A 16,828-nucleotide genomic window follows, 5' to 3' on the forward strand; every position below is an offset into this window, starting at 1 on the left:
TGTAAGAGCAATACAAATATTAGTTGCTTCGCGCTTTAGTATTTCCTGTGTATAGCCAGAAATGGGCATTTTTGATATTCACAATTTTTTTAAATAAATTGTGAGCCCAAAAAAAAAGATTTTTTATCCAAAATATGAATCGATCATTATTTTGTAAATATTTGAGTCTGATACAGTATCATTTTATCGTCCTGACTTCTGAGGTCATATCATGAGCAAACAAGTTGTTTTACAACCTTATTTTGAATCAATCTTGCTGGAGATTATCACAGTCTTTATTAATATTACTCTCCAGGTTTAGTAAGCTTCATACTCTCTCATAGAAAGCACAACATCTTAAACTATTATGAATAATATTGGTTGAATACCATATTTACCAATGTGAAAAGTGTCATGTTTTCTACAGAGCATATTTTTTTATAGATAAGTTGATAGATGTATGTATAAATTGTTTACCTGTATAAAAGTGTAGATATGACCGTATTGCACGGAATAAAAGTATTTGTAACTTGATACGTGGTAGAAGACATTCTTTTTATAGAGAAGGGCACACACGTTGTTAAATGGATATTCGCCAGTGTTGCCCATTATTCACCAGATTTCACCATTATTCACCGGTATTCACTATTATTCACCAGTATTCATCATTATTCACCATTATTCACCAGTATTCACCAGTAATCAGCAGTATTCACCAGTACTCACCAGTATTCACCATTATTTACCAGTACTTACCAGTATTCACATTATTTGTAAAAATGGATATTCACCATTATTCACCCATTATTAACCAGTATTCACCATTATTCATTAGTATACACCATTATTCACCAGTACTCGCTAGTATTTACCAGTATTCACCAATATTCACCAGTACTCACCAATATTCACCAGTATTCACCAGAATTTACCATTATTCACTATTACTCGCCAGTATTCACCGGCATTCACCAGTATTAACCAGTACTCAACATTATTCACCATTATTCACCAGTATTCTACAGTATTCACCAGTATTTACCATTATTCACTAGTAATCGCCAGTATTCACCAGTATTCACCAGTATTCACCAGTATTAACCAGTATTCACAATTATTCACCAGTACTCACCAGTATTCACCATTATTCACCATTATTCACCATTATTCACAGTTTACACCATATTCACCATTTTTCACGATTACTCACCAGTATTCATCAGTATTCACCAAATACCATTTAAAAGTATTCCAGGGGGACATTTTTTTGCTATTTTTCTGTTAGTTCACATCTAAATCCTTTTAATTGACATCTAAACTCTTTCAGTTCGGCGTCTGAACTCTTTCATTTCCGCATCTGAACTCTTTCAGTTCCGCATCTGAACTTTTTCAGTGCCACATTTAAACTCTGTCAGTGCCTCATCTAAACACTTTAAGTTACGCATCATAAACTCTTTTAGTTCCGCATCTCAACTATTTCAATTTCACATCTTAACTATTTCAGTTCCGCATCTAAACTATGTTAGTGCCGCATTTATACTCTTTCAGTGCCATATCTAAACTCTTTCAGTGCCATATCTAAACTCTTTCAGTGGGCATCTAAACGCTTATATTGCCGTATTTAAAATGGACTCGAAGGAACCCTCTTCCCCGAGGGATGTTCCCGAGGAACCCTCTTCCCCGAGGGATGTTCCCGAGGAACCCTCTTCCCCGAGGGATGTTCCCGAGGAACCCTCTCCCCCAAGGGATGTTCCCGAGGAACCCTCTCCCCCAAGAGATGTTCCTGGAGATGTAACGCTGAAATTCCAGGAAGGGTTGTTAATCGTTTTAGTTCCTTTTTGAGGGGTTTTGGACTTTAAAAAGGATTCACAACAAACCTGAGAAGTCTTAGAAATTTCTAAATCATATATTCTAAACATTTGCGTCTTTATTACACTCTACCAAACTTAAACCCTAAGAGAAATATGCAGTAACAAAAAAATACCAAAAACGATATTTTTTAAGTGATTGTATTTTGTTTAATTTTTTTCTTAAAATTTTCTTTAAGTGTAAAAATATTACAAATTTTTAAAAGAGCAAGGTTTAACAGAATACAGTTTTAAAATGATAGAATTTTGAATTTTTCTTGAATTTTTTTTTTAAATGAACCAAATTCTTTAACACTCCTATTTCTATAGGAAGCTTTCGATGATTCTGCAGCTTTTGGTAGGAAAGCGAAGGAAGTTAAAATAGATGAGGAGCAGAATAAGAAGCAAAGTATTAGTTCGGAGGAATCAGGAGGATATTTTCCACAGGTATCTTCTTCATTATATAAACTTGGTTTTTCTGCATCTGTCATTTTGTTTCCAATAAACGTTGAAACGTCATATTTTGTGGGAGCTGACAAGATTCCAGAGAAGGTCGATAGGAACTATAAGTTCTTTTTAGAAACTTAAATTTTCTAATCCCCATATCATTGCAACTTGATGAAGTAAACCTTTGATATCTAAACTTACACTATTTGATCCGACAGAAATCATAGTTTGCAATATCAAAGGTCTATATCGACTTGCAAAGATATGGAGATTTAAAAACAAGAGTTTGTTGCAAGAACTCAGTTCCTTTATCATATTTAGAAATACACAAATTTTAAAAGAGAAATTAGCGAAATATCATTTACAAAGAAAAATGGCCGCTTGAAGAGCAACGGTAAAATGCAGCAGTATTATATCGCTTTTTAAACAGAATAAGTTAATAACTGGTTCATTATTTGATCTCCATCTTATCTCGTGATGGGCTTACCTTGGCATGGATCTTCAAATTTAAAAGTGAACGCATTTGATATCGAGATCAATCGTTTAAAATTGGTGATACTCCACACACAAATTCCGACTTCAATGGCACTTACAATTTAATATGGAATTGAGCTTGTAATGGCTTAATCTTTGCTTTATGATGGTGTAAATCTATGATATATAAAACTTAGACTACTCGAACAAAATTTATATTTTCAAATATCAACGAATGTCAACAATGCCAACGACCTCAGGTTGCAAAGATATAGGGATTATACTATCAGAAATGGCTATACAAATTATTTTCCATTAAAAAGACTTTTTTCTCTAGATTGAAGATGAGGAAGTGAATGGTGTAGATAACGAAAAGAAACCAGCTTCAAGAGGAGAATGGGGAAACCATCTGGAATTCTTCCTCACATCTGTAGGTCTAGCAGTTGGTCTCGGGAATATCTGGAGGTAATAATTAATAAAAAAGTTATTAACAATTTCTTAGTTTCCACCCTCATTAAAAATTTTTTTTTTGGCAAATTTGTTCACAACAATGAAGTTGAAAAAGTGCTAGAGTTATAGAAACAAAAACATTGATATCTAGTTTAACTTGAGCAGAAAAAGCTTTCATGGGTACCTGTAATAAATATCGTTGTAAACCCTATATCTGTAAACCTTAACATACTTTGTACATTGTTAGTAGCCAACTACACCCTCTGTTAATTAATTACGTTTGTAAATAACTACATGAAACCTGTATCATGATTTATCATGATACTGTATCATTATTTATTCGTGATTGAGTTGTACCTTGTAAGACAGATACCTGAGAATAATGATACAGTTGTATCCGGATTGATATTGAATAAAGACAGATACGGAAGGCTATACCTGGTAGGGAATTTTCTACATACCATTTAAATCGTACATTAAGCAATCTTGGCATGAAGGGTTTTGTTTTATCAATCTTTTTAGGAATAATGAAAAGAAATTGAGTCTTTGCCACAAACTTTTATTTTCTAATCCTGATATCTTTGCAACCCAATGTCGTGGACCTTAGATATTTCAAACTATGGTTTCAGTTAGATCAAATAATCAAAAGTTTAGGCACTCAGGTTGGAAATATTAGAAAATAAGAAAATTGGAGTTTATGGCAAAGACTCAACTCCTTTACACATAAAAATTTACTTCTAGGTTTCCCTATGTCTGTTATGAAAACGGAGGGGGCACATTTTTAATCCCCTACCTTTTCTCCCTCCTTTTCCTGGGGATCCCACTTTTCTTCCTGGAAATGGTGCTAGGACAATACGCAGGAACTAGTGCAACGGTGGTATTCAGGTTAATTATAACTTTAAATATTTTCCGGACACTCATATCAAATCTTTTTATTGGCAAAGTTAAAAGTGATATTTGTATATGAAAAGCACAATTTGAAAAATTTAGACGAATAAATATCTATTTCATTTTATTCATATTGTTAACAATTTTAATTTGGAAAAATTGTTAACAATTTTAATTTAGAAAATAGGTGAAAAAAGTTTTCTTTGATAAAGTCTAAACAAATATTTCAGATTTTTTCAAATTTTCAATTTTTTTTTGTGTAAATCAAATCACTTATAATGCTAACCAGAAAAAAAATCGTCAAACTAAATTAAGCTGGGTATCAAAATGTACGCCTTGAAATACTGATTTCATAAACGTTAAAATCGTAAAACAGCTTAAAATTGTTATAAACAAAAAACGGGTTTTTGGAAGGCAATTTTTATAGAATATCTGAAAAGAATTCGACTTTTTCCTTTATCGAACAATTTTTGAAATATCAAAAAGCAGAAAATGGACCGTATTCAGCTCTTCAAGACGCATCCTTTGATACCCATATCTACATGTTTTGGAATATCAAAAAGCAGAAAATGGACCGTATTCAGCTCTTCAAGACGCATCCTTTGATACCCATATCTACATGTTTTAAAATATCAAAAAGCAGAAAATGGACCGTATTCAGCACTTCAAGACGCATCCTTTGATACCCTTTTGAAAAAAAATGAAAAATCGACCCTCTCTTATGACCTGTGTTTTTTTAAATTGTTAATTACTGAATTTGATTTTCTAAATTTTTTTTCTTTTATATTTGTTGCAACTGTATAATTTTATGCTTGTGCAAAAAGAATTTGACATTTTAGATGAAATAGTTTCACTTTTGGGCACTGAGCGATGCCTTATATTACTTTTAGGCACTGAGCGATGCCTTATATTACTTTTGGGCACTGAGCGACGCCTCCTTTACTTTTGACTATTGCTTTGAAAGTTGGCTATTTTTAATCATTCTCAAATGAACAATAAAGTGATTATATTTATATATATTTATAGAATAGATAACTAAAGTCAGGCAAAAAAACAGTCAACCACATTCAAAATTCATACGAACACTCATTGTCTTTCAATACTGATATCAAGAAAACCCCTTGGCCATTGAGCCAAATATTGGTATTGTATGACAGGTTTACCACTCTTTTTGCATAATGAATATAACTACCAATCTTGATATTGTTCTTTAATCTTAAATCTGGTGTTTAGAAGATTAGCCCCTGGTTTGAAGGGATTAGGATACGGGATGGTTGCTGTCAATGTGATCATCAATTTCTACTATACTATCATCATGGCCTGGGCTTTTATTTACATGTTTGAGGGAAGAAACGATCAAATTCTTGTCATATCTTTATCATTTCTAGCTTTGTAACCAAGCTTTACCTGAAAACTAGACTTTTGTCTTATAAAAGTGAATACCCACAATTTTAAGTTCTTAAACCTATTCTTAAACCAATTTTCGTTCTTGATAATTATCAAAATAGCCTGATTAGTATAAAAATGTATTTCTTATACAGACCTTAATGGGAGAAGTCCATTCCAATATGTTGAAGCTAACTCCATTTTATCAATAAGGGGTGTTTTTTGTTTCCTAAATGAATTATGACCCTCTATTGATTGAGTGGCATGTCCGATTTACAATGGTACCTTTAAAACTTTGCCTGATTAAGTATGAATTAGTTATCCATACTTTTACCCTGGAAAGCTGTTTTCATTTTTGTGTTCTCTGCTTGAGAAATAATGAAGAAATTATTAGAATAAAACACTTCTCAAACCAGGGAAACCACGTTTTCCTCCACATTATTAACAAATTAATGTTTCAAGGGCACCATTGTGAATCGGACATGTCCCTCTTTAAATGGAGGGTCACTTAAAATCTGACGTCAGTACCTTAAAGTGTTTGATATTGACACATGCATTACTTTTAGTAATGTGATTAATATGCTTCTTACATAAAAATAAGTTTTTGATTATTTCCAACAAAGGGATGGAGATCTGAACTACCGTGGAAGCGATGTGACCCTGAAATTGGAACCAAAAACTGTTTTTATAAATCAGACGCGGACAATTGTAACGATACAACAACATTCTGGAACTTTACGTGCACCAGTAACACGGAATTCTGTTCATATTATGATTATGACGTAGCTAACGATGCTTGTGTTAACACCACTAGCGGGGAAGAAATAGGGTTTTCCAATGTAACCAACAGAGTTACTCCCAGTGAGGAGTACTTTTACAGATACGTTCTTGGTATTACAGGTCTTGGTACTGATAATACCTGGGAGAACTACGGTGAACCTCAATGGAAGATCATTGGAGCTTTGGCCCTCTCTTGGACAATCATAGGACTGGGGCTTATTAGAGGAATATCTTCCTACGGAAAACTATCCTACTTCATCACAGTGTTTCCATATGTTGTTCTAACAACATTTCTAATCTATGTGAGCCAACAAGAGGGATTTTCAGACGGAGTTAAATTTTTTATCACCCCGCAATGGGACAAGCTGCTTGAAAGCAGTGTCTGGCTTGCAGCAATCATACAAATCTTCTATAGTTTAGGAGTAGCTATTGGCTGCCAACTTTTACTCAACTCCTATAATGATTTCAATGCTAACTGCCACAGAGACGCTTGGTTGATTGCTCTCTGTAACTCCTTTACGTCAATATTTGCTGGATTTATCGTGTTTGGGACTCTAGGCATGTTGGCCCACAACCTCGGATTGGAGGTGAAAGATGTGGTCTCGCAAGGGACTGGTCTCGCATTTCAAGCGTATCCTGCAGCTGTCACTATCATGTCCCCGTCCCAGCTCTTCTCCTTCATGTTCTTCTTCATGGTCTGTTTATTGGCGATGTCAACCATTAGTGCCGCCTGGGAGCCAGTGGTTGCTGCAATTTTTGATGATTTTCCAAATCTTCGCAATCATAAATCTAAGGTTAAAATGTTTTCTTAAAGGGACTGTACGCGATATTTCAAGTGACCTTGCATTTAAAAAAGCGGGAATCCCTGATTCAAAAGATACCCTTGAAACCTTTCTCTAATCAATAATGTGGAAGATATTGTCGTTTTTCAAGGTTTAAAATTTTTTAATTCTGATAATTCCTTTGATTTCCTGCAAAAGAAATGCGCATGTCACTTTGGTAGAGCAAACACAATTATTAACATTGATTTCTAATTTAAAGTTGAGCTGACAATTCGCCTTTAAGGGTACAGTTGTAAATCGGGTATTGCCATCTCTACATGGAGGGTCACTTGAAATTACTTTTACAGTCCCTTTAAATCTACAAAAGTTCCAAAAGTCGCCAATGCCCTGTCTAAAAGATGTGTTGCTAGAATCGCTGACAAGAAACACAAACTCTGATTTTGTAATCCCTAAATCTTTTCGACCCAATGTCGTAGACCAATTTAAAATATTACACTATTAATTCTGTTAGATCAAATAAGTTTGAAAAATCAAAGGTTTACAAAATAATGTTACCAAGATATAGGGATCAGAAAAGGAATTGAGTCTTAACAAAAAACACTGTTTTTTCTTATCTATATATCTTGACAACCTGATGATGCAAACCCGTAATATTTCAAACTTAGATTATCCTATCTAGCAGGGTTTAAAGTTTGAAATATCTAAGGTATGTGACAAGATATAGAAATTAGAAATCAGAGTTTGTGGCAATGACTCAATTTCTTTGTAAGGATTTTTCAGTCTTTACCTTTTTCTATAACACTGCACAGGTTTAAAATTATTTTCCATATAGCTGGTAAAAGTTGGGTATTCAAAGTTTTATTTTATCTGAAAAACGGAAATTCTCTTTTGCAAAAGATTAAATAATCTATGTTAAAAATCTTAAAATCTTTAAAAATCAATACATGTATTGTAAATATGTATAATATACTAAAATGTGAAATTTTCAGTCATTTGATTTGATTCTACTTTTTATCAGCACCACATGCATCTAAGCAAAAACTGCCAAGTCTAGAAAATGACAAAAATGCTTAAAATTTGTGTTTTGATAAGTTTTCAATATTCAAATTAGATTACGCTTTATTTTGTTTAAAACCTTGATTAGTGCTTAAGTTATAGTACAAGGTTACCAATAAAGAATGAGACTTAATTAACGACCTGAAACTTGTCCCATTCTGACAATCTGAAAGCTGACAGAAATGAGTCTTTGCCACAAACTCATATTTTATAATCCCTGCATCTTTGCAACCTGATTGTGAACACCTTTGAGATTTTAATCTTATATTTATTTGATCTACATAATTCTTAGTTTAAAATATTTACCGCACAACATTGGGTTGCACAGATATAGGGTTTAGAAAATCAGGGTTTGAGTCAAAGACTCAATTCCTTGGTTCTTAAATGTGTGTCTTTTAAAGGTGTAAAAATGATAAATGAAAGCTTAACGCTTAAAGCCATAGAAAACCATTAATGTAAGAAAAAACTAAATGAATTCCGTACGGTCGTCTCTAAATGTTTATCCTTTGTGTGGTACCCCTGTAGTGTACAATATTATATACTTAGGTTTATCTTTCATGCTGCCTTGTGGGATTTATTTGCGGCATTTCTTGTTGCTTCCAATCTGGTGAGACATCTAAACATTAGAAGCTGTAATTTTGAAATCTTTTCAATGTTTTTTGTTTTTAGTTAGATTTTTTTCAAAGAACTTTTGTTGCTTGGTTAAAATAAAATTTTTATTTTATCAGAACAGAACAGAACTTTTAAATGCATAAGGTCTCAATGATCGAGATTAACTCCTAACCTTTTTTAGCTTCTTTTATGTGAGTTAAATTTCGTACATTCGACGAATTCGAAAAAGTTTGCATTCGACTATTGTGAGATCGGGAAATCTTTACATTTATATTTTTACAAATATATTGGCTTAAACTCCGTTAGCGAATGTCTTAGCTTAGCTCGTACTTATTCAAAAGTTCCCAACCTAGATTAGAATTTTTAATCTGAAATGTTTAATTGATGTGTTTAGGCTACTTTATGTTCAACTTGTTGAATGACAGGATATCTAACTCTATCGTGTACCTAGCCTTCCTAGAGGTTATCACTGTCGCATGGTTCTACGGGGTTAATAGGTTCATGGATAACATAGGTAACAACTTCTTAGATGTTATCACCATATCATGGTTCTACGGGGTTAATAGGTTCATGGATAACATAGGTAACAACATGGTTCTACGGGGTTAATAGGTTCATGGATAACATAGGTAACAACTTCTTAGATGTTATCACCGTCTCGTTGTTCTACGGTGTTAATAGGTTCATGGATAACATAGGTAACAACTTCCTAGAGGTTATCACGGTCTTGTGGTTCTACTGGGTTAATAGGTTCATGGATAACATAGGTACCAACTTCCTAAATTATCGCTGTCGCATGGTTCTAAGGTATTAATAGGTTCATGGATAACATAGGTAACAACTTCTTAGAGGTTATCGCCGTCTTATGGTTCTACGGGGTTAATAGGTTCATGGATAACATCTCATGGTTCTTGTTAATAGGTTCATGGTTAACATAGGTAACAACTTCCTAGAGATTATCACCATATCATGGTTCTCCGGAGTTAATAGGTTTATGGATAACATAGGTAACAACTTCCTAGAGATTATCACCATATCATGGTTCTCCGGAGTTAATAGGGTCATGGATAACATAGGTAACAACTTCCAAGAGATTATCACCATATCATGATTCTACGGTGTTAATAGGGTCATGGATAACAAAGGTAACAATTTCCTAGAGATTATCTGGTTCTCCGGAGTTAATAGGTTTATGGATAACATAGGTAACAACTTCCAAGAGATTATCACCATATCATGATTCTACGGTGTTAATAGGGTCATGGATAACAAAGGTAACAATTTCCTAGAGATTATCGCCATCTCATGATTCTACGGTGTTAATAGGTTTAAAAAAGTGAAATGTTAGAAATTAAAAGATTGTTTAAAATTCTCCCAAAAACTGCAGTACACTTTTTGCAATAACAAATCTTTGATTTTAAGTACGTATCTTTGGAATGTAAATGGAAAGGGTTCAGAAAAGCTAATATTCACATTTCTGCTAATTATTTTACAGTTGTTACGTTCAGACAAAAACTTTTCAACACATGTTGTGTTAATTCTTCTATAATTAATGGTTTAAATAATAACCTTTTAAAACTTTTCTTAAACTTTAGGAGCAAATATTCAATCATAATAGGTACATAGCAAAGCTGTTACTTTTACTTATAAATACATAGATTTTTCCTACTCTTTTCAATTTATATTTTTGATACTTAAAGATATTAATCTGAAAAAACTAGCATTTTGCGATTTACAGTTTATTTTATTCAGATGAAATGAAGATCTGGATGCCTCAACCCTTTCGAGGTTTTTTTATCTTCTGCTGGGCCTTCCTTAACCCTTTGATGCTCATCATTGTCATCATCACGTTGTTCTTAGATAGAGTCCCGTCTGGAACAGAGGGTGAGAAAATTAAATAATTTTTAACAGTTAAATTTGTAATGGATCCTGGGGCGTACACAGGAATTTTTCCGTTGGGGTATAAGCATCCATATTCGTTTGAATTTGATCTATTTAGGGCATGCAGAGAAAAATTTCTTTGTTTCATATATGTTCACTGCTACCAATTTAAAAATTACCTTGACAATATTTAAACTAAGGCAAAACATTTCTGAAAAAGTTAAACAATTGCATTTTTAGAACATAAACTAGAACATATTGCGGATATACATATAAATTTCATATATATATATGAAAAACAAAAAGAGAGTGCACATTTGAGAAGAAGAACTTCAACGAGCCATACCTAATTTGCCCTTCTTCTGCTCTTGTCGCAGGACCAATATTTTTCAAACATGATTAAGTTTGGTATCTCTTTATGTAAACAATTGTTTCTGGAGCTATTTGAACACAGATAGATTACAATTGGAAAACAAAATTAAATGCTAATATCATTATTTTATTTAAAGTAGGGGGGGGGGGGATTATCGTTGCACCCCCTATTTTGGAGAAAGGGGTTTACTTTTGTATCCCCCCCCGTGTACGCTTCTGAATGGATCTATAATTTGAAGGATAAATTGCATCTGAACCAAATCAGCAACAAAGAATGATGCCGTTCATTTTCACTTTTATCGGTTTTTCCCATTGACAAAATTCACTGTACAGTATAAACCTATAAGCCAGTCAAAATTAGGAGAGTTATGCCCGCCCCCTGGTTTTTCCTCAGTGAAAAATTCCTTACAACACTTTTTAAAGTGCAAATTCAATCTTAATATGTACAATTTTTCAAATGAAGCATATTTGTGTTTTGCTTTCTAGCTAAATCTCTGAAAAAAAAATTTTTTTTTTGTTGTAAAACGACACAAATTTTACGTTTTAAACCCGCCTCCTATGATTCCTTTCGCCGAAACTCCCGAAACTCAACCAATTAGTCTCATTATTTTTATACAATTTATACTCCTTAAAGAGGCTTTAGTTGTGATTTAAAATGACCCTCCATATAAAAAGAAGTGTCCGATTCACACCGATACACTTAAAACCTGAATCTGATCTACGAATATGGAAGATAACGTTTTTTTCTGTATTCAAACGTGTTTAATTCTGATAATTTCTTAATTGTTTCTTAATCAAAAAAATTAACTTTTGTAGAGAAACAACAAATAAAAAAACTGTTTTAAAAAATATTAGTCTTACAGTCCCAAAAACACAAGAATATATTAATGTGTAATACAATGAAATTAAAGATGACACAACCTTGAAATAATCCTGGAATTGTATTGTTCAAATATATTAGAATAGAGAATTAGTTGTATATATTTAATCTACTTTTTAATATTTTGATTGGGATTGCAGTAAATAACTCAATGGGCAAGTAATAAATGATAAGAAAATTATACTTTAAAATATTTGACTAGGGATCAACACAAGGATGTCATTTCATGCATCAGATTAAATTGCGGCGACAAACTCCCCAAATAAAAACTAAGTTTAACTAAATATAATATAATTAGATGCATGTTCACTTTTTAATATTTATTACAAATAGCTAAACTAAAAATATTCAAAATGTATCTTATATTTATAACATCAATCAAATTAAAAATTGGATGTATCTTATATCTATATCACCAATTAAGTTAAAAATATTAAAATTGAATGTATCTTATATCCATGATAACACCAATTAAATTAAAAATATTAAAATTGGATGAATCTTATATATATAATAGCAATCAAATTAAAAGTATTAAAATAGTATACTCGTTTCTGAATTCAGTATTTCAAGATATCAAAATATGAGAATTTTTTTTTTTACTTGTCCCTTAAAAAACATTTTTCTCACTTAAAATATAGCTCTAACTTCTAAGCTTGCAATATTTAAAAATGTTTAATTATTTTATTATGGGAAGGTGGAGAGGAGAGTTAAAAATTGACCCACATCAAAAAAAACATTTAATCTAAAAACACGTTTTTGTTCTACATTATGCATATATCATCATAATTTCAAAATTAAATAAATATTGCTTCTTTCCATTCGATTACCACGTACAGAGCTCACGTCCCATATCATCTTATATTATCTCCAAGAGATTAAAAGATTAAATTCAAGATTCAAGACTTTATTAAGTTTGAAATCGTCATATTTAAAGAGTTTCAAGTCGTCTTCTCAGTCTTATCAACTGTTTTCTATTCCAGGTATTGTTCATCGTTCTTAATTGTTTCACTGCATTAAAATAGATGTATTGAATACATTTAAAACCATTTTACGTAATAAATATTTAAATCTCAAAATATATTGAAACTGAGGCAAACTTGGTGTTAGCTTCGTCATTTTTAAAGGTACATAACAGGCGGAACACATGATTTCGAAAGTTTTTACTCATTTTCCATTTTTGGGGACTCTTTGTACATTCTTTACTGAAGCCAAAATAAACACACGATACTCGAAAAACCTAACATCTTTTGCAAGAACATTTTATATTAGCCTCATTAAATTTTTCAAAATGATTCTTTCTTCCTAAATTTTCTGATTAGTCCCTCAAATCGTAGTTCAGACCCATTGACGATCTAATATGATATGGGACACCATTGTAACATTATATTATCAGTAATTAAAGCGACAAATCCTTGTTTTACTACCTTACCTATATTGTATGTATTTATATTTGCTGCGTATAGTGAATATTAATATCTTATCTTTATATATATACTTTGCTTGACTGTTGGTTTTATGATTGTATCCAATAACCGTCAAAACGGATGAGCCGATCCGGCTCAATTTTTATGTGATGCCTCAATTTGATTTAAATCAATGATGGAAGCTCAGTTGATTTAAATGTTATTTTTGATACTCTGGGGAAACGATGAAAAAATTGCATAAAAAAGGCAAGTTGATACTTTTGTCCCAAAAGTTCATTAATTGTTCCCAATGCATCGAATCAAACTCTTAGGAATTGTTAACGCTTTGAAAAAAATAACTTTCAATCAGAGGGTGGGGGATTGTTATTTTCCATAAAAATATTTACCCCTGATATGATCCATTATTAAGGTTATGAGTTTCCGGATGGAATCCAGGTGCTGGGTTGGCTTATTGAACTTTTCCCTCTTGCAATCCCTCTCGTCCTGGGGCTGGTTTCAGTCATCAAAAAGTTTATGGGTGAGGACCCTGGAGAGGCGGCGTTCCTGAGATCCGGCCCTCTCCTTACTCCCAGCTCTCAGTGGGGACCTAGAGATGATAGACCTAAACCAGCCCTAAGCGGGATTAGTAATCTGGGAATGTATGACGACATTCAAGTGGAGAAAAGAACAGAGCTTTGATCAAGCAACTTTTTTATGCAGGGTATCCCAATTAACTTCGGAATTAAGTAACGAATACAAATCTGTTTTTTTAAAAAAGAATTCCTCGTTTTACTAAATGTACGACAGCATGCAATTAAATCAAAAACAAAAAATTTTAACTCTAGGCAGACGAAACATCTTTGAATTACAGCTCTGAGCTTTTCCAGTAGGAATCACCATTCTTCAATCAAAATATCTTTTAGGAAGACAATATCGAAATCGTCACTCAATTCCCGTGTTTATTGGGACACCATATATACCATACTCAATATTGTTAATTGTCTTATTTATTCATTTCATATTTCGTATTTTTATTCAACTACAAAGCACGAGATATTACAATTATTAATTTTAATAAAAGGTTGAACTTGTCGCAACGATCAAATAATTAAGATGCCATGAAACCAAAACAATTACTTTTTCTTTTAAAAATATTCATCTTTCATACAAATTGATTTATAGAAGCTATAACCAACCATATAACCATAAAAACTGATTTGTAGCTGAACTATGTTTTGCAAACAGATATTATAGTTGCACTACTGAATTCTTGACAGAGACTCAGATGTTTATAATCCCTTTAACGTTGCCCCCCAATGTCGATGGAACTTGGATATTTTAGAATATGTGAATTCTGTTTGATCAAATAGCCTAATTTTTAAGTATCTAAAGTTTACACCATCAGGTTGAAAAGATATAGGGATTAGAAAATTTGAGTTTGTGGCAAGGGCTCAGTTTCTTAACTCTTTACTTAATGTTATTACTAACATATGGATACATGAGCTATGACAAGATTATCAGCTATTGCCTATTTGATGTAAATTTATTGAAAAATAAATACAAAATTAAAATTAAAATATTGATACTAAGATTGAGTTGTATGTTTCTATGAAGACGGAAGACGACAACGAATTTAATGTGAATAATGAACTTAACTGAACATTTCTGTATTTCTATTCTTGCTACGAACTCGAATTTTCTAATCCCTATAGATCTTTGCAACCTGCTTGCATAAACCTTCGTGGCAAGAAATCAAATTTTAGAAATGAAAAACGTAATTTCGTTAATTAAAATTTTACTAAAATTTCAATGGTGCATATTTTTCATTTTGAAAAAAAGCGGATGAGTGAGGGAAAAAAGGCGGAAAAAAGAGGGAATTTATTTTTCTTATCCGTTATATTTCTGATTATAATTTTGACACTCGAAGATTTTGGTTGGCTGAAACTATAGCACAACTTTAGGTTGATCTCTTATGGTAGACTGACTTTAGGTTGACTCTATGGTAGACTGACACTACAATCCTACTTTAGGTTGATCTCATGGTAGACTTATACTACAATCCTACTTAAGGTTGATCTCATGGTAGACTGATACTACAATTCTACTTTAGGTTGAATCTATGGTAGACTGATACTACAATCCTACTTTAGGTTGAATCTATGGTAGACTGATATTATAATCCAACTTAATAGGTTGATCTCATGGTAGACTGATACTACAATTCTACTTTAGGTTGAATCTATGGTAGACTGATATTACAATCCTACCTTAGGTTAATCTCATGGTAGACTGATACTACAATCCTACTTTAGGTTGATCTCTATTATAGAAAGACTGCAGTTCAACCTTGACTCCAGGTCCTCTATCAGCTGACAAACCAGATTAACAGGTTCAATGCGTTCTGAGTCGGTAGAATCATATCCCTCATTCCCGTCCTTATCAAAGACCTCCTCTGGTATCTCGGGCATTAGGTTGTCCTTCAACCTAACTGGTGGTCTTCTTGTCTTACTTTTCGGTGCAAAGAGGGTCAAACTCTGTTTCTAGTTTAATTTTCTTTTCGATATATCATCAAATTGATCACTTATCTATTTTTCTCTCCTTTAGAATTAACAGGTTTATTGAAAAGGTTGAAAAGATCTTCAGTATCCTGTGCAGGCTGATTGATCTGTTTATGAGTTGTGTCATGATCAGGAAGATTATAAAAGCCAGATACTAATGGATTCTGAGATAGACCTTAAATCCCAAGATCCTGCGCCAAGGATAGGAAATCTTTAAGATCAGATTTACAACATTTCGACCACCCCGTCACACATGAAACCCACAACAGCTAAAAGGTCAAGTGGTTATAGAGGATTCTAATTAGGGTTGGGCTTCATGATACTACGAAACAACCCTGCAAACATGTAGTCTCCGACAGACCGAAGGCAAACAATGTCCAGAATTATTTATCTGACAATTTCGCCATTGGCACATAAAGATGGTAAAGATGTTTTTTGAGAATAGGCTGCACAAGCTCGAAGAACAATATTGTGTGCTGATAATTACTTGTCGACTTCACAAACCAGGGTCACATCGACTAGAATTCATCGACGTCTCTTTTACGAAGTGGGTCATATGTTTCAATTTCATTACATTATAATTGGGTCTGTCCTAGTGAACGGTTTTTGGACTCCCCCCCCCCCCTCCTATCAATTTTGTACATGACCAAATTAGTATTTATTTAGTATTATTTAGAGTTAGGTTAGGTTAAGACACTTTCTGGGCCGAACGCTGCGGCTAGGACAGGCTATAAGGGGGCCGAGCGCTGCGGCCACGGATTAGGTTAGTTAAGATCCACTCTCTGGGCCGAGCGCTGCGGCTAGGACAGGCTAGGGGGCCGATCGCTCTGCGGCCACGGGTTAGGTCAAGTTAAAGACACTTTCTGTAAGATCCATGACAAAATTGATAGGAGGCCGGTGTGATGCCTGAGAACTCGTACCTGCAGCAAACTCTGGTTATGCTACGCGGCAAAGCGCAAGATTCTTTAACATAAACAAACACTTGAATTAATGGAACGGATTTGTTTCAGTTCTAATATAATGATTTTTG

General features: G+C 33.2%; 1 protein-coding gene across 2 annotated transcripts; it reads left to right on the plus strand.

Moving 5' to 3' along the window:
• Positions 1 to 1,552: 1,552 nt before the first annotated feature.
• On the plus strand, positions 1,553 to 14,817 carry LOC111700656 (sodium- and chloride-dependent glycine transporter 1). 2 transcript variants are annotated; one of them, XM_023471641.1, is made up of 11 exons: positions 1,561 to 1,617; positions 1,648 to 1,788; positions 2,157 to 2,273; positions 3,085 to 3,212; positions 3,939 to 4,082; positions 5,319 to 5,430; positions 6,095 to 7,045; positions 8,636 to 8,696; positions 9,096 to 9,215; positions 10,454 to 10,585; positions 13,671 to 14,817. In XM_023471641.1, the coding sequence occupies exons 1-11, from the start codon at positions 1,606 to 1,608 to the stop codon at positions 13,937 to 13,939; spliced, it is 2,187 nt and encodes a 728-aa protein (XP_023327409.1). In that variant the 5' UTR covers positions 1,561 to 1,605; the 3' UTR covers positions 13,940 to 14,817. The 2 variants fall into 2 exon arrangements, with proteins under 2 accessions (XP_023327408.1, XP_023327409.1); XM_023471640.1 differs by having other exon boundaries at positions 1,553 to 1,788.
• The last annotated feature ends 2,011 nt before the right edge of the window (positions 14,818 to 16,828 follow it).

Source organism: Eurytemora carolleeae, unplaced genomic scaffold (assembly GCF_000591075.1).
Source record: "Eurytemora carolleeae unplaced genomic scaffold, Eaff_2.0 scaffold406, whole genome shotgun sequence".
Classification (NCBI taxonomy): domain Eukaryota; kingdom Metazoa; phylum Arthropoda; class Copepoda; order Calanoida; family Temoridae; genus Eurytemora; species Eurytemora carolleeae.